Source organism: Palaemon carinicauda, chromosome 6 (assembly GCF_036898095.1).
Source record: "Palaemon carinicauda isolate YSFRI2023 chromosome 6, ASM3689809v2, whole genome shotgun sequence".
NCBI lineage: Eukaryota > Metazoa > Arthropoda > Malacostraca > Decapoda > Palaemonidae > Palaemon > Palaemon carinicauda.
In genome coordinates this window covers 16,142,649-16,169,883 of record NC_090730.1, presented here as the reverse complement: position 1 = coordinate 16,169,883, position 27,235 = coordinate 16,142,649, and the positions used below count along the sequence as shown (strand labels likewise).

At 43.8% G+C, this 27,235-nt stretch overlaps 1 protein-coding gene and 1 long non-coding RNA gene across 4 annotated transcripts in view; one reads left to right on the top strand and one right to left on the bottom strand.

The window, feature by feature from the left end:
• The window catches only part of LOC137642448 (uncharacterized), a 167,979-nt gene that overhangs the window by 44,020 nt on the left and 96,724 nt on the right, over positions 1–27,235 (top strand). The gene's annotated exons all lie outside the window — the stretch shown is intronic.
• LOC137642446 (chymotrypsinogen B-like) overlaps positions 22,503–27,235 on the bottom strand; it is a 155,098-nt gene continuing 150,365 nt past the window's right edge. For all 3 annotated transcript variants that reach the window (XM_068375004.1, XM_068375005.1, XM_068375003.1), the window contains 3 exons: positions 24,068–24,204; positions 23,539–23,668; positions 22,503–22,710 (listed from right to left, as the gene is read on the bottom strand). In XM_068375004.1, the coding sequence (XP_068231105.1) occupies positions 22,652–22,710; positions 23,539–23,668; positions 24,068–24,204 (326 nt within the window). In that variant the 3' untranslated portion in view covers positions 22,503–22,651. The remainder of the gene's footprint in view (positions 22,711–23,538; positions 23,669–24,067; positions 24,205–27,235) is intronic.

Sequence of the window (27,235 nt, the reverse complement as noted above, 5' to 3'; positions counted from 1 at the left end):
TTTTCTCTGGTACTATTTCACTGGGCGGCACAGGGATTGAGGCCAGAAAAGGGATTTTGACGAAGGAAAAATCTATTTCTGGGCGAGAGACCTGTGCCGCCCAGTGAACCCACCCTAGTTGCTCCCCCCCTGATCAGACCTCAAACTTAAGGGTGCTGTAAGGAGTGATGGGCAAGCGTGGGTAGAGTTAGTAGTACTGGTCTGCGAGGCAGGGGAGGTTGAACTGCACCTCACTATTGAGGGATTTCGAAGAGGAGAAGTCTAAATGGTACGAGACCTCTGGTATTTCGCCCCAGTCTATACCGACACCATTAGGTGAGCGAGCTAGTTCAACCTAGCATTCCTATACATTTTTTCTCTGGTAATATTAGCAGTTATATTCCTTTGAAATGGTGCATAAGGAGCATTTCACTGGGCGGCACAGGTCTCTCGCCCAGAAATAGATTTTTCCTTCGTCAAAATCCCTTTTTTGCACCTCTCTCGCGTTCACTTTTTCCCCAAGATCTTGTGAAGGATATAGCGTCATCTCTTGCTTTAAAGGATACTCATGATTTAGTTGCTAAAACAGCTCGCAAAGTTTTGCCGTCATCTTTCTCTAGCAACAAACCGAAGTTGGATACCCCTGCTTCTAGATTTATTCCTCCCTTTCGTGGCAGAGCACCAACAGAGGCAACTCTTGTTCTGATGGAAGACGAGGTAAGATAAGGGGAGCCAGATCCAGCCGTGGCAGAGTCTGACTGACCACAGCTTCAGACTGCAGTAGGGGCCAGATTGAAGAACTTCTGGCAGGCGTGGGAGAGAAGGGGAGCGGACCGGACCAATGGTCTGTCCTCTTGTTGGAGGAGGGTTACAAAATTCCTTTTGTAAGGAAACCTCCTCTTGTTCAAAATCCTATAGATCTCTCTCCCATATACCGAGAGGAAGCAAGAAGACAGGCCTTACACCTTCAGGTGTCTCTTTTATTAGAGAAGGGAGCGGTGGTGAAGGTCTTGAACCATCAATCTCCAGGCTTTTACAACTGCCTCTTCCTGGTTCCAAAGAACACAGGAGGCTGGAGACCAGTGCTGGATGTGACTGCGCTCAATGTGTTCATCTTGAAAACAAAGTTCACGATGGAAACTTCCAAGTGTGTTCTAGCAGCAGTAAGGGAAGGTGACTGGATGGTCTCTCTCGATCTCCAGGACGCATACTTCCATATCCTGATCCATCCGACCTTCCAATGTTATCTAATGTTCGTGTATGGGAAAGAAGTGTACTAGTTTCGAGCTCTGTGCTTTGGCCTCAGCACTGCTCCTCTAATATTTACAAACCTCATGCGGAATGTAGCGAGCTTCCTACATTCGTCAGGTGTCAGAGCCTCCCTTTACCTAGACGACTGGTTAATCAGGGCGTCATCATCAAACCGCTGTCTGAAGGATCTCAAATGGACGTTGGACCTAGCCAAGGAGTTATGTCTCCTAGTAAATAAGGAGAAGTCGCAACTGACTCCGTCCCAAACTATTCTCTATTTGGGGATGGAGATACGGAGTCTAGTTTTTCGGGCTCTTCCATCGCCCACAAGACTAGAGCAAGCTCTCATAAAGATTCATCATTATCAGAAGAAGAGCAGTTGTTCTGTAAGAATATGGATGAGCCTGTTGGGAACTCTATCGTCGCTGGAGTAGTTTGTCTCCCTGGGAAGACTCAATCTACGCCCTCTCCAGTTTCACCTCAACCAGCATTGGGACAAGGAGAAGGGCTTGGAAGCAGTTTCCATTCCACTCACGGACAAGACTTGCCTGAAATGGTGGGACGTCAACCTCAGACTTCAGGAAGGCCTCTCTCTTGCCCACATGAGCCCAGACCATGTGTTGTGCTCAGACGCTTCGGACTTGGGGTGGGAAGCAACTCTAGGCAAACTAGAGTGCTCGGGCTTTTGGTCCAAAGACCAGGTAAAGCTTCATATCAACCACAAGGAGCTTCTTGCAGTTCGTTTGGCCTTGCAAAGTTTCGAAGGACTGATTCGGAACAAGGTGGTGCAGGTAAACGCGGACAACACCATAACGTTAGCCTACATCTCCAAACTAGGCGGGACCCACTCGCAGTCCCTTTACTTAACCGCAAGGGATCTCCTAGTTTGGTCAGAGGAAAGAAACATCTCCCTTCTTACAAGATTCATTCAGGGAGAAAGGAATGTGATGGCAGACTGCCTCAGCAGAAGAGGACAAGTCATCTCCACGGAATGGACGCTTCATCAGGAGGTGTGCGAAAAACTGTGGCGGATATTGGGTCGTCCTGCCATAGACCTGTTCGCGACCTCGATAACGAAGAGACTTCCAACCTACTGCTCTCCAGTTCCAGATCCAGAGGCAGTCCACATAGATGCATTCTTACTGGACTGGTCTCACCGGGAAATTTATGCGTTTCCTCCCTTCAAAATCCTTCACAAAGTTCTGCAGAAGTTCGCCTCTCACGAAAGGACCAGGTTAACGTTGTTTGCTCCCCTCTGGCCCTCAATAGAATGGTTCACCGAGGTACATCAATGGCTGGTGGACATCCAAATGAGTCTGCCTATGTGGTTGGACCTTCTCCAGCAACCTCACATGATAAGATTCCATCAAAGCCTCCACGCGCTTCGTCTAACTGCCTTCAGACTATCGAGAGACTCTCTAGAGCTCGAGGGTTTTCGAAGGAGGCAGCTAGAGCTATTGCCAGGGCAAGGAGATCCTCTACCATCAGGATCTACCAATCCAAATGGGAGGTATTTCCAGATTGGTGCAAGGTCACCTCTGTTTCCTCATCCGATACCACTATAGCGCAAATCGCTGACTTCCTGCTACACCTTAGAAACAACCGTAACTTTTCTGCCTCTACTATTAAAGGTTACAGGAGCATGTTAGCTGCAGTGTTCAGGCACAGGAACATGGATCTATCGAACAATAAAGATCTTCAAGACCATCTCAAGTCTTTCGAGACTTCCAAGGAGCATCGGATAATGACTCCAGCTTGGAACTTGGATGTTGTACTTAAATTTCTCATGTCGGAGAAGTTTGAACCTCTACACTCAGCCTCTCTCAAAGACCTTACTCTGAAAACTTTTTCTAGTGAGTCTTGCTACTGCAAAGAGAGTTAGTGAGGTACATGCCTTCAGCAAGAATATCGGCTTCTGTTCTAATAAGGCAGTATGCTCCTTGCAGCTTGGTTTCCTGGCCAAAAATGAGCGACCATCTCATCCATGGCCAAAATCTTTTGAGATTCCCAACCTGTCAGATGTGGTTGGTAATGAAATAGAAAGAGTCTTGTGTTCTGTAAGAGCACTTAAATTTTATCTTGACAGAACCAAAAATTTACGAGGCGAATCAGAGGCTCTATGGTGTTCGGTCAAGAAGCCCTCCTTACCGATGTTGAAGAATGCCTTATCTTATTTTGTCAGATTTTTAATTAGAGAGGCTCACACTCACTGCGGTGAGACTGACCTTCGATTATTGAAAGTTAAGACTCATGAAGTCAGTGCAGTGGCAACATCAGTGGCTTTCAAGCAAAATCGATCCTTACGAAGCATTATGGACGCAACCTATTGGAGAAATAAATCTGTGTTCGCTTCACATTATTTAAAGAATGTACAGACTCTTTACAAGGACTGCTACACATTGGGATCATTCGTAGCAGCGAGTGCAGTAGTGGGTGAAGGTTCTACCACTACATTCCCTTAATCCTAATACCTTTTTTCTTCTCTTGAAACTATTGTCTTTTGGGTTGTATGTGGAGACTGGGACAGTCTTCCGCAATCTTTTGATTTTAGCGGGTGGTCAAACTTGTTTCTTGAGAGCGCCCAGATCAAGGGTATTGGTTGAGGTCCTGTCATAGGGGTGGTTACCCCAGATATGACAGCTCCTAGAGGTCTTTCAGCCCCCTGAGTGGATCGCTGGGCTTCATAAGGATAGCGGACTAATGAGGCAGAGTATCATCAAAGTCGGCTTCCTTATCAGGTACTAATCCTTAAGTTTGTTTTTATATCAAAACTCTTGAGTTATATTCCTATGATGTTTACTGCTGGTCTCTTACCCTCCACCAAGGGTGTGAATCAGCTATATATATATATATATATATATATATATATATATATATATATATATATATATATATATATATATATATATATATATATATATATATATATATATATATATCCACCGGCTAAGTGAAATGTTTAAAAATGATATTTTCATATTAAAATAAATTTTTGAACATACTTACCCAGTGGATATATAAACAGTAATTTAACTCCCTCCCTTCCACCCCTCTAGAGACCCTACGGGCAGAGAAGACCTGAGGAATTGAGGAATAGTTGCAGTATCCTGGCGAGTGGTGGCGCTAGTGTACACCCAGCAACCCAACCTACGATCGCCCGCGAGTTTTGAATTTTCTGCCGGACGTCAGAGACGTTAGCTATATATATATCCACCGGGTAAGTATGTTAAAAAATTCATTTTAATATGAAAATATTACGGTGTGGTGAGTGTAGGGAGTGGTCTACCTCCCAGTGGGAGAGGTTTTCTCGGCGCCGGAAGAAGAGGTCCAGGCGGGAAAACATATTTCTGTACCCTTTTATAAAGGTAAAGGTGATTCAGGCAAATGCGAAAATTATAGAGGTATAACGCTCATATGTCATGCAGCAAAACTTTATGAGAGGATTTTAGAAAAAAGGGCGCGACACATCATTGAACCTCAGCTAGGCGAAGACAGCATGGATACAGAAAGGACAGAAGTACATCAGATCTCATATTCGCCTTGAGACTTGTTATTGAAAAATCATGGGAATACAATAGGCCACTGTATATAGCATTTATTGATTTGGAAAAGGCATTTGACTCGGTACCTAGGAACAAATTGTGGAGGTGCTTAGGAGAGGTTTATGGACTCAACGGTAGATTGGGAGCTGCAATAAAGAGCACGTACGAACCATGTATGAATAATGTAAGGACTGGATACAAGAATGAAAATTGGTTTAGAGTAACAACAGGTGTTAAGCAGGGAAGCGTTCTTTCCCCACTCTTGTTCATTGCATATATAGATGTAATTATAAGCAGTTTTAAGGAAAGAATAAATATCTCGGGAGACATTATGATTTTTGCTGATGATATTGCTTTCTGGACATATGATCGGGAGGAACTAGAAAGAGCATTGATAGCCTTGAACGATTGTTTAACAGAAGCTGGACTGAAGATGAACATTAATAAAACAGAAATATTAACAATCAACAAACAAGAAGAAGCTCCAACGAACATCATGATAAGAAATACGGTAATTAAGGACACCAACGCATTCAAGTATTTAGGGTGTATGTTTACAGACAACGGCTATAAGAACAAAGAAGAAATTACTGAACGAATAAAGAAATATAATAAATGCTGTGGAGCACTCTATCCAATTATGAGAGATGCATACGTGCCTATAGAAGTAAAGAAAACCATATTTGAAGGATTACTAACACCAATCATGACATATGGATCAGAGAGCTGGACAATGACCATCAAAGACAGCAGCAGATTCCAAGCTTCAGAGATGAAAATCCTGAGAACAATAATGCACAAAACAAGAAGAGATAGAATAAGAAATGTAGATTTTAGAAGGATGGTTGGGGTATCTCCTATGTTGAACAAGATTGAGAAGGGACAGCTGAGATGGCTGGGACATTTAATGAGAATGGATGGAAATAGAATTGCAAGGAAGAGATGGGACTGAACGCCTGGTGGGAGGAGATCAAGAGGTAGACCACGTAAACGCTGGAGGGATGGAATTGAAGAGATTTTGACAAAGAACAACATGCCAACAATTGAACAGCTGAGAAGGGAGGGAATTTTCGAAAACAGAATTGAGTGGAGAAGACAACTGATTCCACTGACAGGTTGAAAGCCTACCTGGGAGTGGAAGTGAAGTGAAGTGATGAAAATATAATTCCAACGTAACGTTGGTAACACTGTGTATCACCGTAATGTTGGTAATGTTGTCTACCGTTGGTAACACTGTGTATCACCGTAATGTTGGTAATGTTGTCTACCGTTGGTAACGTTGCTAGTGTTACCCGTCGCAGTACATACGTGAGTACATACGTAATAACAGCAACCAATTCGGCAACTTAAAGTTAGTCGAATTGGTTAATCTGTTTGATTGCGGTTGAAATGAGGCTTAAATTCAGTTAAATCACGTTATTTACTATAGGAAAATATACATTTTCTGTTCAAAATCACACCCTGTAATACATACAACTTTACCAAAAAATGACAAGATTGGTGTTGCGCATCGCATAGAAACATTAGGAAATGAATAAAAAAGAAACTAAGACTTACTCTTACACACAAAATGTAAGCATAAACCTACAACTACAATTATGGGGGACCCCAGTGGGAAGCGGGGTTTTTGGGTGGGGGGAGGAGGAGGAAAGTGATTTGTTCCGTAACTGACATACAAATCACGCTATTTAATATGGGTTATTACTTTCGGCGTAGCTGAAACGACGAGCCATTAGAATTTTAACGAGGGTTTACTACCCCACCGCTAGTTAGCGGGGGTAGGGAGGGTAGCTTGCTACCCCCCCTTCACACACACCTGTGCTTGAGCTCACTTTGCTCTCGGCTCGGGTGGTAGTCGGACGTGTCCGCTTTCACCCTCGCCTTCTTTGACAGCCATTTAATGCTTTTTGCTTTTCCTTTGACAGGTGTGCGTGAAGTTGGCCTCTGCTATATGAAAGTGTCCTGGATTACCCGACCGCCCTCGTGGCACGTATATGTCGGCGGTCGATACGGACCCTCATACCCTTTGTCCTTATTGTAGGGGCCAGCGATGTGATAGAAATAAAGTGTGTGGTGAGTGTAGGGAGTGGTCTACCTCCCAGAGGGAGAGGTTTTCTCGGCGCCGGAAGAAGTAGTCCAGGCGGGATATTTGTCCTTCAAAGGTTTCTTTGAAAGGAGAAAATCCCAAGGGCTCTTCTTCCGTGGCCCAAACCTCCTCCGAAGCTCTCACTAGATCGGTTTCTTCTGAGAAACTGTCGAGTGGTTGCGTAGGCCATAGTTCTGTTGCCCGATCTCGGGGTTTGGGAGAGGTAGTTGCCTCCTATAGCAAGGCAGCTCCTCCTCCTCCCCTGGGGGAGGATTTAAATATTCATGTATCTAATGATGATTTGTTTCAGCTTTGGGCTTCCTTGGGGCTTGAGGGTTCTCCCTCCAAGGAAACCTTGTTTGACATGATCCGGTTGGGGGCCGCTGTCAAACAATCGCCGACTTTAGCAGAGGTTGATCCTCTGTCTATCGTCGACGTTGTCGTGGCAGAGGCTTCCAATGCGTTATCTCAAACCTCAGCTCGTGATGATCCTGCTGTAGCTGAAGGCTTAGTTCCTCCCTCTGCACATCCTTCGAGGGAGGAACTAAGTCCAACGGTCTCTCCTGCCGGTGATTCTCCCCCTTGGGGGAGTTCACTCACAGAGACTCCTCTTCGGAGGACTGCTGATGGTCAGCCCGCTGACCCCACGGCCCCTAGAGGGTGTATAAGGCGTAAAGCCCGCCTTCCTTTTCGCCGTAGAGGCCTTCCTTCACCTCACAAGGGTGTTAGGAGGCGCCTCTTCGGTTCATCGTCTCTGCAGTCCGCCGCAGTGGAACCTCGCCATCGTTCTCCGACTCTCCCAGCTACAACCCTGGATCTTGGATCTCTCTGCAGATCGTTCGCGATCTCCTTCGGTGGAAGGTCGTCCTTACAAAGGACACGCCGACCATCCACCTGTCAGACCTGCTGACCTGCCGTCGCCGTTCCTGGCTGCTGACGCGCTGTGGGCGCTAACGCATCCTATTGTAAAACGGGCAACGGTTCCTTCGGGGCATCAAGGGCGTATGCGCAAGATAGTGCATACGTCCCTTACGCGCCAGGTCTCTCCTGCACGCCAATGCTCACCTGCGCGCAAGCGCTCATCGGCAGAAGAAGTTTCTGTTAAAGCGCGCCATTTCTTACCTGCTCGTCAGCGCTCACCTGCACGCCAGCGCTCTCCAGATCGCCAACGCGCTACTGCGCGCCCTCAACCTGCTGCGCGCCTTCATTCTCCTGCGCTCTCTGCGCCAACGATCTTCTGGTCTGGGTGCAGTGGGGAAGCTAACGTCTTCCCCTGCTCACCAGCGATCGCCAACGCGCCATCGGTCCCCGCCTGTGCGCCATCTCCCGCCAGCGCGCCCTCGCGCGTCGGACACCCTGCGCTCCCACGCCCATCGCCTCAGCCGGATGTGCGCTCAAGAGATGTCTTCTGCGCGCGCGCGCCCAACGGTATCGCCCGCACGGGCTCTTCGGCCGGACAATGTGCGCGCGCTAGCGCTTATCCATCCTTCAGTGCACCCTCTGCCTTCGCCAGCTCGCGCCTCTGCGCGCCATTGCTCGCCCACGTGCGCCCGCGCATGCGCCAACAGTCTCCCGCGCACGACGCAGGGCATTTCCCATCGCGCGAGCTCCAGCACGCTCCCTAGAGCGATCCTCAACCCCCCACACGCGAGGCTGCAGGACAACACGCGGCCAGGTCATCATCATCATCGCGTTCTCCCCCCCCCCCACAAGCGTGGAACAGCGCGCTCGCCAGCGGGGGGGGGGGGGAGATTCCGGAAAGGTCCAGGGACTTTCTTCTCCTTCATCTTTTCAGGCGAACCCCCCTTTGGTAACTCCTCCAAGGGATTGGTCGATCCCCTGCCCTACAGAGGGAGTTTGTGACATCGCAGCTGTCAGTCAGCAGCCTTGGTTTGGGTCCCTGGTCAGAGTGGTCATGCAGGCTTTTAAGCCTGTTCTCTCTGAGCTGGGCCACAAATCAATGGCAGCTTCTACTCCCCTGAAGAGGAAGAGAGGAGTGTCGAACGTTGTAACTTCTCCGAGGGCGAAGCTGACTCCTCGTAAGTCCTTGAGGAAGGCCTCCTCACCCCCCAGACTTTCACTTCCTTCCCTTCGGACAAAGATTTTCCGTCCTCAGGAGAGTCACGCGAAGTGAGGCGTTCCCCCATAGCACCAATGAGGGAAACCCCACCTTGCGCTGGAAAGTCTTCTCGGATAGGGGTGGAGAAGAGCCTCCCACCATCGTTGTTGGAGTCCTGCATCCCTCCCAGGAGGGAGTCGAAGGACTCCAAGACTGTGCCGAAGTCATCTTCAAGGCTTAGACCGGAGCCAGCCAAGCACTCGGAAAACGTCCACGAGTCCCCCCAAGAAGAGCCTTTGGGGATAGGAGACTTCGCTGCTAGCCCTTCAGGAGGAGAGCTGCAGGAGTCAGAGCATGCGTTCTGGCAGGTTCTATCCCTTATGAGGAATCTCAATTTGTTTGCGGATCCAGAGATTCCCCCTTGTGAGGGCAAAGACACAGTCTTGGACCGAGTCTTTGGGACTCAAAAACCCTCGAAGGCCAGTGCGGCTTTGCCCTGGTCTCAAGGGGTTAAGAGTGCCAGAGACAAGGTCGAAGCCCAGCTCTCCGAGCTTGCCTCCTCCAGCCGATCCAGCGCCGGCAACAGACTCCTCCCACCTCCTCGTGTCCAACAGAGGACGTACTTTGACATCGTTGAGGAGACTTGTTTAGCTCTTCCCCTACACCACTCTTTGGAAGAGCTTACCAGGGGAGTCCCTCTAGACTAAGAGAGACTCCAACCGGCAGGTCTCGTTTTCGGTGACGGAGATCCTTAGCCAGGAGAAGGTAGCGAAGTGTGCCATGCAGGAAACTTCGTGGCTGGACATCTGGCTAGGGTCCCTAGGCATTCTGTTACGTTCAGAGGACTTGTCCAAAGAAAGTACCTGGAAGGCCATGGAGACCTTTTTACTCTAAGGCACTCGCACGATCGAGTTTCTAGCTCACCAAGTCTCGAACTTGTGGGCTAATACCATGTGTCTGAGAGATTCCATATGAAACCATAGAAAACCTAAGAAAATTGTTTACAGCACCAACTTAAAAAAAAAATAATTTAGACAATTATAGTAAGAGAAATATTTGAAAAATACATGTTTTGCTTTCTCATGGTAAATATACAGTAGCTACCATTGCACTGGCTATCATGTCTCGTATCCCCAGGCTTAAGGTTTCGTACCCCTTGGGGGTACAGGTACCCCAGGTTAAGAACCACTGAGAGAGACTCCAACCGGCAGGTCTCGTTTTCGATGACGGAGATCCTTAGCCAGGAGAAGGTAGCGAAGTGTGCCATGCAGGCAACTTCGTGGCTGGACATCTGGCTAGGGTCCCTAGGCATTCTGTTACGTTCAGAGGACTTGTCCAAAGAAAGTACCTGGAAGGCCATGGAGACCTTTTTACTCTAAGGCACTCGCACGATCGAGTTTCTAGCTCACCAAGTCTCGAACTTGTGGGCTAATACCATGTGTCTGAGAGATTCCATCAAAAGGTCCCCAATACCGAGATCAGCAGGCTCAGACGTTCTTCCGTTATGAGGAAGAACTTGTTCGAGCCTAAGGACGTGGAGCAGGCGGCTGAGAGGTGGAGAAAGTCCAACCAGGACTCTCTCCTACATAGGGCTCTAACATCGAAGCCCTATAAACCTCCAGCACCCCAGCAACCACGTCCTACCAAGACCACGAAACCGGCAGCTGCAGCGAAGACGACGGTGTCTAAGCCCTTTCCTGTCAAGGACAAGAAAGGCAAAAAGTCCTTCAGGGGAGGAAAGAATCCTAGAGGGAGCGGCCGAGGCCGCAAACGCTAGGATTGGCAGTCCCCCTGCATGTCCCCCAGTGGGGGGATGCCTACAAAGTTGCGCGAACAGGTGGCAGCAACTCGGGGCCAATTCCTGGACAATTTCCGTAATCAGTCAAGGATATCGCGTCCCGTTCACAACATCTTTACCTCCCCTGACAGCGGATCGGCAAGGGGACAAGCCCTTCGGGCAGAAGTCCAGACCATATTGAAGAAGGGCCCTCTCCAAGAGGTCGTCGACGGGTTCCCAGGGTTCTTCAGTCGACTCTTTCTTTTAAAGAAGGCGTCTAGAGGCTGGAGACCAGTCATCGACCTCTCAGCTCTGAACAGGTTTGTCAAGCAAACTCCGTTCAGCATGGAGACCGCAGACACGGTCAGACTTGCAGTGAGACCGCAAGACTTCATGTGTACGCTGGACCTGAAGGATGCGTACTTCCAGATCCCAGTCCATCCGTCTTCAAGGAAGTACTTAAGATTCAGCCTAGACAACAAGGTGTACCAGTTCAAGGTGCTGTGTTTAGGTCTCTCCACAGCACCACAGGTTTTCACCAGTGTTTTCACCCTAATATCGTCGTGGGCACACAGGATCGGCATCCGTCTCCTCCGTTATCTGGATGACTGGCTGATCCTAGCAGACTCGGAGTCAGCCCTTCTTCGACACCGAGACAAACTTCTGGGACTTTGCCAAGATCTGGGGATCATGGTAAATCTCAAGAAGTCCTCTCTGCTTCCCACTCAAAGACTGGTGTATCTAAGCATGATCATAGACACCAATCTCCACAAAGCCTTCCCATCAGACGACAGGATAGCAAGGCTGAGGAGGGTCGCAAGTCCTTTCCTCAGACGAGAAGAACTTCCAGCCCAATCGTAGTTACGTCTCCTCGGTCACCTCTCATCCTTGGCTCGTCTAGTTCCCAATGGTCGCCTCAGGATGAGATCCCTCCAATGGCGGCTCAAGTCTCGTTGGAATCAGGGTTACTGTTACATCCTCGTCCCTTTAGTACTTAGGTTCCAAGAAGACAGGTTGGTAAGTCCGTACTTTATTCTGGTATATCAAATACAAGTAAACAGACCCATGCTTCTGCTGGCGTCACAGTTCGTGGATGGCCGGGAAGACACCAACAACAACTCCAAGGTTCAACATAGTAGAATGAGAGAGTAGTGTTTCTCAATACATTACACTTCTCCCCCCTTAGGTTAACACACAAAAAAATTAAATTTGTTCAATGAGTCTCCTAGGTTTTTTACTTACTCTGGTAGATTTTCTTACAATGGCACCAGTATCACAATTACTGTTCTCTGATCCTACTACTTCTACATTGGGATTACAAATCCTACTTGAGTTCTGAATAGGGTTATTTGTTTCTTCTAATCCTTGTACATTATTGGGAGAAGAAACTACAGGAACAGAAGGAATCATTGTATCTTTTAATAGTGATGATTCATCAGTTACTCTAGTATTATACATTTTTCTCTCAAATAACTGTGATAAGTGATGCTTCCAAGTCAAAATACCATTAACATCTACAGAAACTAAATAATTCCTTTCACCCAGAACTTTGATAATCTTAGCTTCTACCCATTCTGGTCCTTTACCAAAATTCCTGGCATATACTGCATCACCAACTCTGAATTTAGACTTATGAACGTAAAACTCATCTCCTTGTTTAGGCATTATTACATCTAGTGGACCCTTAAATTTCCTTCCAAATAATAATTCAGCTGGGGAGCAGCCAGTGGAAGACTGTACTGTACGTCTATAAGTATACAAAAATTTTGCCATTCTGGTTTTTACAGGCAATTTACAATCAAACTTTTTGAAATTAGTTTTGAATATTCGGACAGCCCGTTCTGCAAGCCCATTTGTACTTGGATTATATGGTGCTCCTGAACAATGTCTAACACCATTTTTCTGAAAGAAATTCCGAGTCTCCCTAGCCATAAAACAAGTTGCGTTATCAGATACAATTGTGTCAGGAATACCATAATTAGCAAAACACGACCTTAAACATCGTATGGTATCCTCTGAGGTTATATTCTTACAAGCATAGACATCAATAAATTTAGAAAAGGAATCAATAATAATCAAATATTGCATGTTGTCAATGGGCCCACAATAATCTACATGCAAGCGGGACCAAGGTCTATCTACTGACGGCCAAGATAAAGGTAAAATGGCCTTATGTTTGAGATTTGTTATACATAATGCACAGTTAGAAGTTATTTGTTCCAAATCTTGGTCCATATTAGGCCAATATTCAAAAGACCTTGCTTCGGCTTTCATGGCAACAATACCCTTGTGGCCCTCATGAAGCATTTCCATAACACGCTTTCTCAACATTTCAGGAACCAAAATACGATTCCTATACAGTAATACATTATCATGCAAAGAAAGATCATTTCTCAATTTATAGAATGGTAACATACAATTTTCCATCATTTTCCTTGGGGAACCCCCTCCTTACATAATCTCTTACTCTGCATAAAACAGTGTCTCTTTCTATACATTCTTTTACCATTGTAACATCAAAAGAATTCTTATCCAAAATATTAATCAAATTTACATATTCTCCTGGTACATGAAAATCAGTATCATCTCTACATAATGGTAGCCTACTAAGAGCATCTGCCACTGTATTATGCACTCCCTTAATGTGCTCAATTTTAAAATCAAAACCTGATAGGAATAAAGCCCACCTTTGAATACGAGCATTAGATAATTGTGGAATACTCTTACTAGGGTTAAATAGATGAGTCAAGGGTTTATGGTCTGTCCTAATAACGAACTTCCTACCCAAAAGGAAATCAGAAAACTTCTTGACTCCAAAAATAATGGATAAAGCCTCTCTATCAATTTGAGAATAATTACACTCAGCATTAGCTAATTTTCTACTTTTGAACAAAATGGTTGAAATTTTACCCTTATATTCTTGTTTAAGAACAGCTCCCACTCCTACAGGGCTAGCATCAACTTCTAAAATCATGGTAGCATTGGGGTTAAAATTATCCAAAATATCAGCTCTACCCAAGGCTTCCTTAATACTCTGGAAAGCTTCATGAACTGCTGACCAATGAAACTCAACATTCTTTTGTGTCAAATTATATAAAGGACATAAAATAGAACTGAACTGAGGTACAAACCTATTTTAGTAAGTGCATAATCCCAAAAATGATTTCAAAGACTGGACAGACTGAGGGGTTGGAGCTTCCAAAATTGCCTCTATTTTCTTTGGGTCAGGTTTAATTCCCTCACAACTTAAAATGTATCCTAAATAAGGTACTTCCCTAGAACCGATAATACATTTATCTTTATTCAATTTAACATTTCTCAGTTGCAAAATTGATAAAACCTTACATAAACTCCTGTCATGTTCCTCTTTGGTAGCTCCGACAATCAATATGTCATCTAAAAATACATGAACACCCTCAATATTTGCCAATAATTCAGAAATAAACCTCTGAAATATACCTGGTGCTGATGACAACCCAAAAGGCAATCGGTGGAACTTATATAATCCCAAATGAGTATTCATAATTAAATATTGTTGAGAATTTTCACTCACAGATACCTGTAAATATGCATTTTTCAAATCCAATTTTGAAATATACTGACAAGAACCTACATTTGCCAAAATGTCATCCAATCTCGGTAATGGAAAGGTATTAACACTTGTTTGGGTATTGAGATACTTAAAATCTACACAAATCCTTATTTCACCATTAGGTTTCATTACAGGAACAATAGGACTGGCCCAATCTCCTGCATGCTCGACCTTGCTCACTATATTTTTACTTTCCAGTTCTTTCAAACTATTCTCAATTTTACATTTATAATGATAAGGTACAGATCTGGCTTTAAAATACTTAGGCACAGCATTTTCTTTTAACATTAATTGACATTCATAATTTGTAATGGGTGATCCTTTCACCACCTGATACTCATTGAACATTTTTACACATCAAGCTTAAGCCTAGATGCACTACTTGGGGTAATAAGAGGAGCTTTAAATTTATCATCACTCACCTTATCAACTTGTACCCACTGGTATTTCAATTTCTTCATCAAAGACCTGCCTGCTAAATTTAAATCATTATCTACAACAAAAAACTTTTGTCCCTTGACCATTTGGCCTTTAAAATAAACATCACAATTTATTTCACCATACACCTGCATTTCCGCTTTATCATAATTAGCTAAGCGTTTCCTTGTTGGTAATGGTGTTAAATTCAATTTATTAGCATCATGCCGTGAAATAGTGGATGCACCACTGCCAGTGTCTAATTCAAATTCTAGGGGAAACCCATTTAACCTTAAAATTTCTCTATATGGTTCCTGATAATCATCGACAAAGTCAATAGAATTCACATCAAAATCAAAAAGTTTCAATAAATCATAAGAATCATGAAAATTTTCATTAACAGGAATATGCTTACTAGTAGACTCGTCTACATCATGCACTGTATTAACATTCCTAGATTTATTTCTAACCTTTTTATTGGAACACACTGTACTCACATGGCCTTCCTTGCCACAGTAATAACATTTAGCATTCTTAAATTTACAATTATTAGCTAAATGGTTATCACGCCCACAATGAATGCATTTATCTTGAGCTTTACCATAATCACTTTTACCTCTCCCCTTAGAGTTTGCACTAGAATTAGGCCTAGGCCTAGTTACTTTATGCCTAACCTTGTTAACGGTACCTGATGGCCTATTATCTGTAAAAGAACTTGAAGTAGGACTACACTCGGTAACATAGGCAGTTTCTAAATTGGTAACCTTGGCAAGTAAATCACGAGAGGAGATGGATTTAAACTCAAAAGGATCAGCTAATAAAACCTTAAAATATACTTCATTATCAATACCAACCAATAACTGTTCCTTCAACCTTCGGTCAAACTCATTATTAAATTCACACTGTTGAGCTAATAATTTAAGTTCTGCATAATATTCCTTCACTGACTCACTACTTTTCTTCTTCCTCTGTAGGAAATCACATAATGCTCTATGATAACTTGGTTTCGTTATGAAATGAGACTTAAGTTGATTTACTAGGTCATCAAAAGGAACTGCAGACGGCAATTTCGGTGCTGTTAACTTACAGATCGTGGAAAAAGTCTCTACTCCCACTGAAGAAAGCAACAAAGCCCTTTTTGCTGTCGCCTCGGTTACTTCGTTTACTTCACAATTCATGGAAAATAGATCCAACCAACAATTTAGTTCCAACTTATCTGGATTGAATTCGGGAATTGCCGGTCTCCTTGTTGCTGCCATCCTTCCTGACTGGGTATGGAACTTCGGTAAATCGGTAGTCCCCAACAATTACAGCTGAACTCAGGCTACTCACTGGAGTCTGGACGTTGGCCAGGCCTAAACTGGGTGTGCTAGGCTAGATACGGCCGGCTGTCGTTGGTACACTAACTCTGCTTCCATATGACATACCTCTTTGTACACTGGGTTCTTCCTCGTCGCCACTGTTACATCCTCGTCCCTTTAGTACTTAGGTTCCAAGAAGACAGGTTGGTAAGTCCGTACTTTATTCTAGTATATCAAATACAAGTAAACAGACCCATGCTTCTGCTGGCGTCACAGTTCGTGGATGGCCGGGAAGACACCAACAACAACTCCAAGGTTCAACATAGTAGAATGAGAGATTAGTGTTTCTCAATACATTACAGTTACGATTCCCCGGACGTCATGATCCCTATGGGTCCTGGGGAACAGGACAGACGAGAACCTACGAAGAGTTGTGGATCTCGTCCTCCCCCCGGATTTGATGCTGTTTTTGGACGCCTGAAAGGAAGAGGGGTGGGGCCCACGTTCTGCAACACAGGACCTCAGGCCTGTGGTCAGAATCAGAAAAGTGCCTCCATATAAATCTGCTAGAAATGAAGGCTGTATTCCTGGCCCTTCAACAGTTCCAACAATACCTGGCGGGTCACTCTGTGGTGGTGATGAGCGACAACACCACAGTAGTGGCTTACATCAACAAGCAAGGAGGTACCTTTTCAAAGCAGCTATCCCATCTCGCAGTAGAGATACTGAGATGGACCGAAGCCCACTCGATTCCACTATCGGCTCGCTTCATTCCAGGCAAGAGGAATGTGCTCGCCGACAGTCTGAGCAGAGCGTCTCAGATAGTGAGCACCGAGTGGTCTTTGGATCATCTAGTAGCCAACAAAGTCCTGACTTTGTGGGGTTCCTCGACTGTGGATCTGTTCGCTACAGCGCTGAACTTCCAGCTTCCGCTGTACTGCTCCCCAGTCCCGGATCCCAAGGCGCTCTGGCAAGATGCCTTCCAACAACAGTGGGACAACATCGACGTATACGCCTTTCCCCCGTTCTGTCTGATGAGGAGGGTGCTCAACAAGACCAGAATATCGGTCAATCTCTCTATGACCCTTTGGCATCACACAGAATGGTTTCCGTACCTTCTGCAACTCCTAACGGAACTTCCGAGAGAACTCCCTCCACGACACGAGCTACTCAAACAACCACACGCCAACATCTTCCACAAAGCCGTAGCTTCGCTACGACTTCACGCCTGGAGACTATCCAGCATCTCCTTGCTGAGAGAGGATTTTCACAACAAGTTGCGGTCAGGATGTCTGGACACCTGCGAAGGTCATCTGCATCTGTCTACCAGGCAAAGTGGGGAGTCGTCTGTGGTTGGAGCAAAGTGGGGAGTCGTCTGTGGTTGGTGTCGTGGAAGGGGTATCTCTCCACTTGATGCCACTATTCCAGCAATAGTGGAGTTCTTTGTGTATTTGCGGGAGGAAATGCGCCTTTCAGTCTCGGTGGTGAAAGGCTATCGTTCAGCCTTAAGTCTAGCCTTCAGGCTCAAAGGAGTGGACATTTCTTCCTCGCTGGAACTTTCCCTACTCATATGAAGTTATGAACTTACCTGCCCTCAGTCGGAAGTGAGACCTCCTCCATGGAACGTGGTTCGATTTCTCAGGTCTCGTAAGAGACCTCCCTACGAATCATTACGCCAGGCTTCAGATCGCCACCTAACTTGGAAGACGGTGTTCCTACTAGCTTTAGCCTCGGCCAAGCGAGTCAGTGAACTTAAAACATCGCCCATTCAAGGGGATGGGGGGAGGTAACGTTCAAATTCGTCCCTGAGTTTATTGCTAAGACTCAGAATCCGGGAGTGCTAGACCATCGTTTCGACTCCTTCCAGATTTCGTGTCTTCGTTTTGTAACAGATGACCCAGACCATCTCCTACTGTGTCCAGTAAGGAGTCTGAGACTATATCTCAAAAGAACGTCTGCAGTTCGTTCCCAGGTGCAGGCATTGTTTGTGAGCACTGGGAGGACTAAGAGGAGGGTTGCCAAGAATACCATCTCGGCATGGATTCGTAGGGTGATCCATCTGTCCCTGAATCCAGACCCTCCTCCGTCACGTTGCCCTAGAGCACATGACATCAGGGGCGTAGCTACGTCCCTGGCCTTCAAGAAAAACTTTTCAGTGACGCAGGTGCTCCTTAATGGACAAGAAGCAGAAGGCTGAGGGCATTGTTACCTGGTCCTAGTCTGCATGAATGAAAAGGTATGTCTGGCCCTTATTCTTTTCTTCATCATCCCCTCTCTTGGGGAAAGCAGCATCCTGGGTTCTCTGCACAGCTGACCTCGAACCACTGCAGGTAAACCATGTTTCCTTGTGTTCCTAGTATTAAGCTAATACTGTCACATCCGCATACCCTGACGAGGTGGTATTGGGAGAGTCCTAGCCTAAAGTTTCCATCTAAAGGACTACAGGTCAACTTCCTAGAACGAGTCACGCTTCATACCTTCACACACAGCTTACGTAGGCCGCAGCCCTTGCGTAGCAAGGTTCTAGCGAGGTGCAGGGACTCCTTATTGTTGAGTGCTGACACACTCAGATACTGAGTCCCCGGGCAAAGCCAAAAGCCAGTACTGGCTGGGACTTTCCACCCTTCCTAACGGGTGAGTCACCCATATTAAATAGCGTGGTTTGTATGTCACTTACGGAACAAATGACAAATTCGTAGGTAATTTGTATTTTTCGTAACTATACAAACCTTAGCTATTTAAGCAAACTTGCCCACCAGCCCTATCCCCCTTGAAGTCCTACCTCTAAGCAAAGTGAGCTCAAGCACAGGTGTGTGTGAGGGGAGGGTAGCAAGCTAATTAGCGGTGGGGTAGTAAACCCTCGTTAAAATTCTAATGGCTCGTCGTTTCAGCTACGCCGAAAGTAATAACCCATATTAAATGGCTAAGGTTTGTATGTTAGGAAAAATACAAATTACCTACGAATTTGTCATTTTCAGGGCACTACCGAACCTAATACGACCACCTAATCTAACCTAGGGCCCTGTACCCCTACCTAGGCCCAGCAGGGGGGGGAGCTCTGCCCCTGCTGCGACCCCCCCCTTAGGGCCACAGTGATATTCGGGGCACTACCGAACCTAATGGTACAACCACCTAACCTATTCTCGTGCCCTGTACCCCTACCTAGGCCTAGTTAGTGGGGGGGGGGGCCTCTGCCCCCCCCCTGCAACCGCCCCCTTAAGGCTACCATATAACACATCCATCAAACCAAATCCAAAGTGATGGTACTGCTGTATACATCGTTATACTACCACCATTATGATATACTCTATAAATTAATGAAGCCTACCTTAAACTCTTGGTTGATAAAGATGTGCTGCTGCTTTGAGGAAAACGTGAAGCCGTTGCGAAGGTGGGTAGGGTTCCCTCTACTATCGATCACAGATCGAAATAGAGAGGACCCCGGGTCATGACCAAGGCCAGTTGGTAAGGATTTCCTCCCTCCTAAGAGTAAGTCACCCTAATAAATAGCGAAGGTTTGTATCTGTGTCGGAACAAATAACAAATTTGGAAATTATTTGTATTTTTCTTAACATACAAACCTGAAGCTATTTATACAAATTGGCCTGCCACCCTGTCCCCCTTGAAGTCCTGCCAGAAAGCAAAAGTGGTTTCTCAACCGACGGGTGTGAGTGAGCGGGGTAGCTAGTCTACCCCAACCCCCTCCCGCTAACTAGCGGATGGGGTAATTATCCCTTACTAGAATTGTCTTGGCTGGTTTTCAGCATTGCCGAAAGTAATACCCTAATAAATAGCTTCAGGTTTGTATTTAGGAAAAATACAAATTATTTCCAAATTTGTTATTTTTGTCCTCCTCCTGGAACAAATTAGTTAATCAAACTCGTTTCAGCAAGCGGAAGGCATATGGTCAAACATCCAGTTTGTCCACAGGAATTCCTTTGCACCTTCGACCACTAGGACTCATACTCCTAGATTCCAGGATATCTGTCATCAAGGAAGTATCCTTGTTCATACAGGCACAACATGTTAAGGTGCGGTGCTTTGGTTTCGACAGCACTTCAGGTTTTCACAAGTTTTTGCCCTACTATCAACCTGGTCGTATAGGATCGGCTTTGTTCTCCTAAGACTTCGGGATGACTGGCTGATCTTAACAGACTCTGTGGCTAACCGTCGTCACCACCGAGATGACAATTTGAGTTTACCACGATCTAAGGATTGAAGTAAATTTTGAGATATATCCCGGCTTCCTTGTCAGAGATCGATATCCTTTGATATGTTCATCGTCATCAGCCTGCAGAAGTTTTCCACAGAACGACGGAGTCGATGGCAGTAGTCTATTCCTTCTTCGAGACTCACTTTCAACCAGCAGTAGTTACGTCTCATAGGTCACCATTTCACGCTGGTTCGTCAAGCCCACATCGCACTTCTTCAAATCCAACCTCTTCAGGGGTAGCCAGATCCCAGGAAATTCAGCATGAGGGATCTCCCTTTTCTGTGGTCTCTACTTGACCCAGGCAGGAGATGGACCTGAGAAGATGGTTGACAAACGAGAATTTTCGCTGAGGAGTCGATCTCCTCATCCCTTCCCCGGATTTAATGCAACCTTCAGATGCATAAAAGAAAGGTCAGGGTCCACATGCTGTACCTCTGAGCTTTTGGACTCTGGTCAGAGTCTGAATGGTACCGTCATTTAAGTCTCCTAGAGATGAGGGCAGCCTTCCTAACAGACAAGGGGTAACGCCTCCAGATACGTGCTTCAGCTACGTTTCTCAGGCAACACTCGATGTCGACATTCAACTAGAGCTAGAACTCGTTGATGGGAAACAGAGAGTAAGGCCAGAAGGTTCACCTCCAGGTGTTGGAACTTCCCCTTCCGAGGGTGAACCCGTCCACCATCCACTGGTCACCAGTCTTCTTGTTTATGGGGAGAATGTCCAACAGCAGCAGATGTTGGTCGCTTTTTCCGGTCCGCGGGAATGACTTCCTTCACAGTTTGGTCTCTTCTTCGGGGGATTCCTCCGATTGGAGTTGGATTCGTCCACTCCCCTTCCCTTGGAGGTCGCCCTTGTGGCAACAGCATGAGTCGAGTCGACATAGACCCTCATGTCTTATGTCCTACTTGTAAGGGACATAGATATGTTATGAATTCATCATGTGTTTTTTTGCTGGGAGTGGTTTTCCTCCCAATTGGAGAAGTTCAACAGCCACAGGAAAATGACCAAGCGGTATCGCTTTCCCTTGACAGCTTCTATGTCTAAGGAGGACAAAAACTAAGTCCCCCCCCCCTTTTTTTTCCTTTTTTTTTCTCCCAACCCTGAACTTCCTTTGTCCGATCTTTCGTTATCGGAGTTCCAAGAAATCCCGCTAACAAAGGATGGCAAGCAAGTTTTTGTGAACGAATTTATTGATGTACTGTAGTGTCTCCTGGTCTCCTTAGCAAGGTCACAAATTTTACAGTGGATCATGATCCTGTAGCCCGATGGAGGATTGTATCAGTGGACATGACTTATATCACCAGAATTAGAAAATCCTGCTCATTCGTCGTCTCCTCCAACAGTTGTGCTAAGTTCAAACAAGCAGCTCTTTATTGCATATGTGGGAGACCAAGGGGATTTCTCTTCCATTGTTCCAGAAGTTTCCCCTGTGTAGGTGTCCCATGTATCCCTTTAACGTACCCTAAGTATACTTGATAGTGTATGGCTGTACGACATGTGTCTCCTTATACCCCACCTTTTTCCTTGAAGGGAGCTTATCCCCTCCTCTTCAAGGTTTGATTTCGCATCCGTGCTTCATGTTACCTATTAAGGTCCTAAATGTCCAGCTTCTCGCCTCCAGGAGGAAGTAGCAAAATATTATTTTTCTGGAAAATCATCTGTGAATGATCATGTTATATCTCATCATTCTGGAGCTACTACTAGCTTGGCAGTGTGTCCGCACACCTACAAACAATCCTTCCGTCTGCTCTCCCACAAAGCTTCTGAGACACGTCTGCCAGTGTACTGTATCCACAACATCAATGCGGCACCCTACCGCACATGCAACATCTGATTCCACATTGTATCCAGAGGAACGTTCTAGTGTCTTCCTGTTTTCACACCGCCTAAGTGCAGTGCCACCATTACACATCCTCTTGCTGAACCCCCACCACCACTATGTGTCCTGTACTTGCCACCACCACTATGTGTCCTCCTGTACATGCCCCCACCACTATACGATCTGCTGAACACACCACGACCACTTCGCCTCCTACTGCTGAACTCTCCTGCTTCCAGTTATAAGTTCATTCCAAGTCAACTGTACATATTCTTGTCGAATTCTGGAATCTGTACTTAGGCTTGAAATTAACCCATCTCCATCATGGTAGCTCATTAAGGAATGCCCATGTGGCTATTTATAATGACCATTTATAACTAACACAGGTGTATTACTGACAAATGGCCGTCATTTGGTCATCAAAGAAAGGAAAATAAATTAAAGAAATTCTTAAATGCTCAATGTTTATTATATGTTGCAATTGCAAAACAAATTACTGAAGAGTATAATTCTAAAGCCAATATCAATACATTAATCCTTAATCATTAAAATAAAACTGTCCAAACAGGGAGATGGATTTCCTTTAAGGTCCGCTGTGATTTAAGAGACGTTCCTTATGGCCTTGGGCAAATTAAGGACCCTGCTATGTTTGTATTTATCCAAGAGAGATAGTCTGAAATTAAAGATATTTGTTAAAATTTGATTCATCACATTCTATAAAAACACAAGGTGAACCTAATAATTATGCTTTCTATTGATCACTGTAGATGTTTGTTCCTACTACTGATGTCGTTTATGATTTTGCAATTTTTAAAACTTACTATTCTCAGATTTTATGCAATTCTTTTGGAATAATTGTCTATCTTCTATCTTAATATCAATTTTTTTTCACAATTCTTATGCTCTATAGTTTAATCTAAGCTCGAAACTGCCTCACCTTCTTTGTTACTTTAAATTTTAAAACTAACAAATAAAATAGTATATATGGTCTTACATTCAGGGAAAAACAAAAACTTTTGAGCTGCTTGTTGATGAACATAAGAAATTCTTTTTAACATGTAGCACTTTGGTCTATTTGGCGACTGCTCAGCCTGGAATCTTAGCTACAATTTCAGTTCCTAGGAAGTAGCCTGGTCTTTTGCTTACCTACGAGTTTCATGTTGAAACTTGTTTCTCAGTGTAGCTTTGAAACTTTAGACCCCCTTTTATGATATGTTTGATCTTGAAAGCTTTTATTTCAACTATATACTATGAACTATTTCAGGAATATTTATTTATTGTTTTAGTGTTAATGTTATCCCATAAATCATCTGTATATTCTTAGAATGATGATTACCATTTAATTGCCTGATACATTTACATTGGATAATGTCATAATTCTATCGTTTTCATAATTATCAGCCAGATTGCTTTGAAAATTTATCCTCATCACAGTATTCAAATGAACATGGTGCTGGTCGGATATAAACCTCTCAAGATATCATAGCCTCATTTTACTTACTGCTCACTCGGGCGTATACACCAGGAAATTCGGGACGGGCACAACCTGTACCCCAGGAAACAACTCCGATTTCGACCATGAAAGTTTCAGCTATGTTGCCTGGAGCCATCAATGGACCACCCGAGTCACCCTGTGAAGAGGAATGAACATAAGGATTTCCTATTGGAATGGGGATGTCTGAATAATTAAATTTATGGCTGTGAGAGAACTAGATTATTTAGGGAACTATTATTAGAAATATCACAAAGGCTATTACATAATTCTAGTAAAACACAAACTATATCATCGCCCTCCGTCTGTCTGTCTGTACCCGTACTTGTTATGGTTTCTTGAATATATCCTCTACTTTAAATATGATGATTCGTGTGTGTTTGTTTCTGAACTCTTATCTAAAGATTTAAAAAGGCATTAATACTTACAAACCTGAAGTTTTTAAAATTCAATTATCAATTAGTTCAAGAAATTGAAAACTGGCAGAAAGTTAGTCTAGTCTACAATATAAATAATTTTTGTGTGTAAATTTCCATACCTGACAAGAATCCTTATTACTACTTCCTGCACAAATCATGTTAGCTGTGATAGCACTCGCTGAATATTTATCTGCGCACGCCACGTTTGTCATCGTTGAAACTACCACCTCATAAAGCTTGTGTGGCTGGCTACCACCTGCAATGTTAAATTGTTGTTAATGTGTTACTTTACCTAGAATTTGAAATAGAAATTGGTGGGAATTTCCATCATAAAGGACCTAATGGGAACAAAAGTAAGTCACATTTAATCTTACCTACCGTGGAATATTTGTTTTCATTTTAGCAGAAAGTAGTTTGGCCAAAAAAACAACTATTTATTTTAATGTTACTGTTCTTAAAATATTCTATTTTTCCTTGTTTCCTTTCCTCATTGGGCTATTTTCCCTGTTGGAGCCCCTGGGCTTATAGCATCCTTCTTTTCCAACTAGGGTTGTAGCTTAGCAAGTAATAATAATAATATGCATCGAACTGATCCCACAAAAGTATCCTACATCTATTCAAGACTGTTCAGCCCAGTCGGATATTGGATTTCACTGTTTGTACCAGCATCATGGATAACGTCTGATTTACGTATGATACATGGATTGGAAGAATGAGGCCTGCTCGCAGCTCAAAAAATGTGCCACGTGTTCCAACCTCACAGTCCCCGTGAAATACGGAGGGGCTGCTTTTTGGGGTAGCTTGTAGGTCTATCTGCTGCATCATTAGCAGCCATTCCCATGCCTTACCTGGTCCTAGCTTGAGTGCTGATAATATATATATATATATATATATATATATATATATATATATATATATATATATATACAATCAGCATTTTTCTTAATTTAGGATATTGAGGCCTATCTCTCTTTTCCTCTCCTTTAATTTGAGCACTTGCTTTGCTACCTTTTTGACTGAGGGTATTCCCATGGCATACCCATAGTTCCTCTTTTTTTCTGTTGCTGTTGGTTCTTTTAGATATGCTAGCAATCATTCTATATTTATACTTCAGGTGGATAATTTCTTAGAAAATATATCTTATGTCGGGTTGGCTTCTATACGCAAGGAAGTTTTACTTATTTGTCAATAACTTTTAATAAGTTATGTATTTCAAATATTTTCCATCTTTTCTTTCCCACTGGTTTTTAGCTTCACTTCGATGTTAAAAGGGTCAACAACTTCATTCATCATTTCCAGTTTCCTCTTAAATCCCCCTTTACAAATCGAGTGGATTCTCTTGCTTTAAGCATCTCTTACTCTAAGTTCTCCTCAGTATCAAGGGGGACAGTTCCATTTTCTGATAATAGTGAAGTTGACTATTAGGCACTACTTGATTAGCACATTTTTTTAACACTTTGTAATTGATTTTTAATTGGAAATCAAAATTTGAATAGGAGTGACCCTCCTGATTTCAGAGATGCTTACCTTATTTTTTTTTACCCTTTTAATGCCAACTAGTTGAATCAGTGGAACTTCAAAAGTTCAAACTTGCAGCAAATGTTTTTATGTTGAACAGGCTGACATAAGTTTTTTATTGTTTTTATATGAAATATCTGTTTTAATGTTGTTCATGTTTTTAAAATATTTTATTTTAATAGTTCATTACTTCTTGTATTGTTTATTTAATTCCTTATTTCCTTTCCTCACTGGGTTATTTTTCCCTGTTGGAGCTCTTGGGCTCAAGTATCTTGCTTTTCTAACTAGGGTTGTAGCTTAGGTAGTAATAATAATGATAACTAAATTCTTCTTTCTTCCCCATCTCTTGTTTTCTTCAGAATTACGTTATATTATCCAACTTTTCTCGCTTCTTGGCTATTATCTTTTCTAATTTCTCTTCCTTCATTTGAATGTTTGCTGATGAACTAAAATTTCGTACATTTCTCATACAGTCAACTCAATTTAACTCTTATTTGAGAAAAAGAAGTTTTTCATCTATCATTCATTTCTATGTTGGCTCTCCCATCCAAGTTTCTTCTAATTTGTTTTGAAAATATCAAACATTTAGGCGTGAATTTTAAATGAAAACATGTCTTTTTTTCATTCTAGTTACCAATTAAAAATTTTAGCTTTATACATTGAATTTAGAGCACTACTCTAATACCTGGAATGTCACATTTTCCTCCGTCCCATTAGATTCTCCTTTTTGGCTGCCCGCTGCCTCCCTTGAAACGACCTCATTCCAATCTATTTCTCTGGATCGAACATTTTAATCTTTGTTTGTGCTTTGTTCCCACAACTGCTAAGCTTTGGTTTTCAACCCTTACTTCTCTTTTCCCCATGTTTCACTTTTCCTTCCCCTACCCTCTCCTTCCTTCACTCCCTTCTATAAGGGAAAATCTAAGCACAATCACCATACAACAACAAATGCAGCCGTTTCTAGTTCACTGGAAGACAAAGGCTTCAGACATGCCAGTTCATGTCTGGGATTTGGCCAGTTTTGATCAGCTGGTTGGCCAGTGTGGCTTAGTGATGGTTGGAGATTTTCATCACCCTGCTCACAGCAGACTAACCTAGTATGGGTGGTCCTGACTAGTACAGATTTGCTGATCATGGCGATAGACAAAACCTTCTACTACGTTAAGGTATATCCGCTCATTAAATTGATAGTCATGGTAGTAATGATGATGATAAAACTGCGATGGCCTATTAGAAACTTTTCTGCCTGGCGATTGTCAGACCGGGGTTCGAGTCCCTTACCATTCTTTTGAACTAATGATGAAGGGTTTGGAGGAGCCTTTAGGTCTACCTGTCGAGTAATTAGCAACCATTGTCTGGCTCTCCCTGGTTCTATCTTTAGTGGAGAGGTAGCTTGGGCCCTGACCATGTGTATACACAGTCAGTCTTTAGGGCATTATCCTGCTAGCTAGGGCATTGTCACTGTCCCTTTCCTCTGCCATTCATGAGCAGCATTTAAACCACACGCAACTAATGTGTGCGTAATAGAAAACACATCTAACAAAAATAGACAAATGCTTCGCAACTTCAGTAATACAAAACTACGAAACATATTCATGTATCCTTAATTACTAAAGTTGTTGTATATTGAATTCAATTAATAGAATGTACACCAGATTTATGGGCAAAATGTAGTTTAGACCAACATATTTCTTTGAGGGAAAATTGTTAGCTTTTTGTTGCTGAAGTCTAATAAATATTTCTTATCACATGGAGCCCAGTCTCCTTCT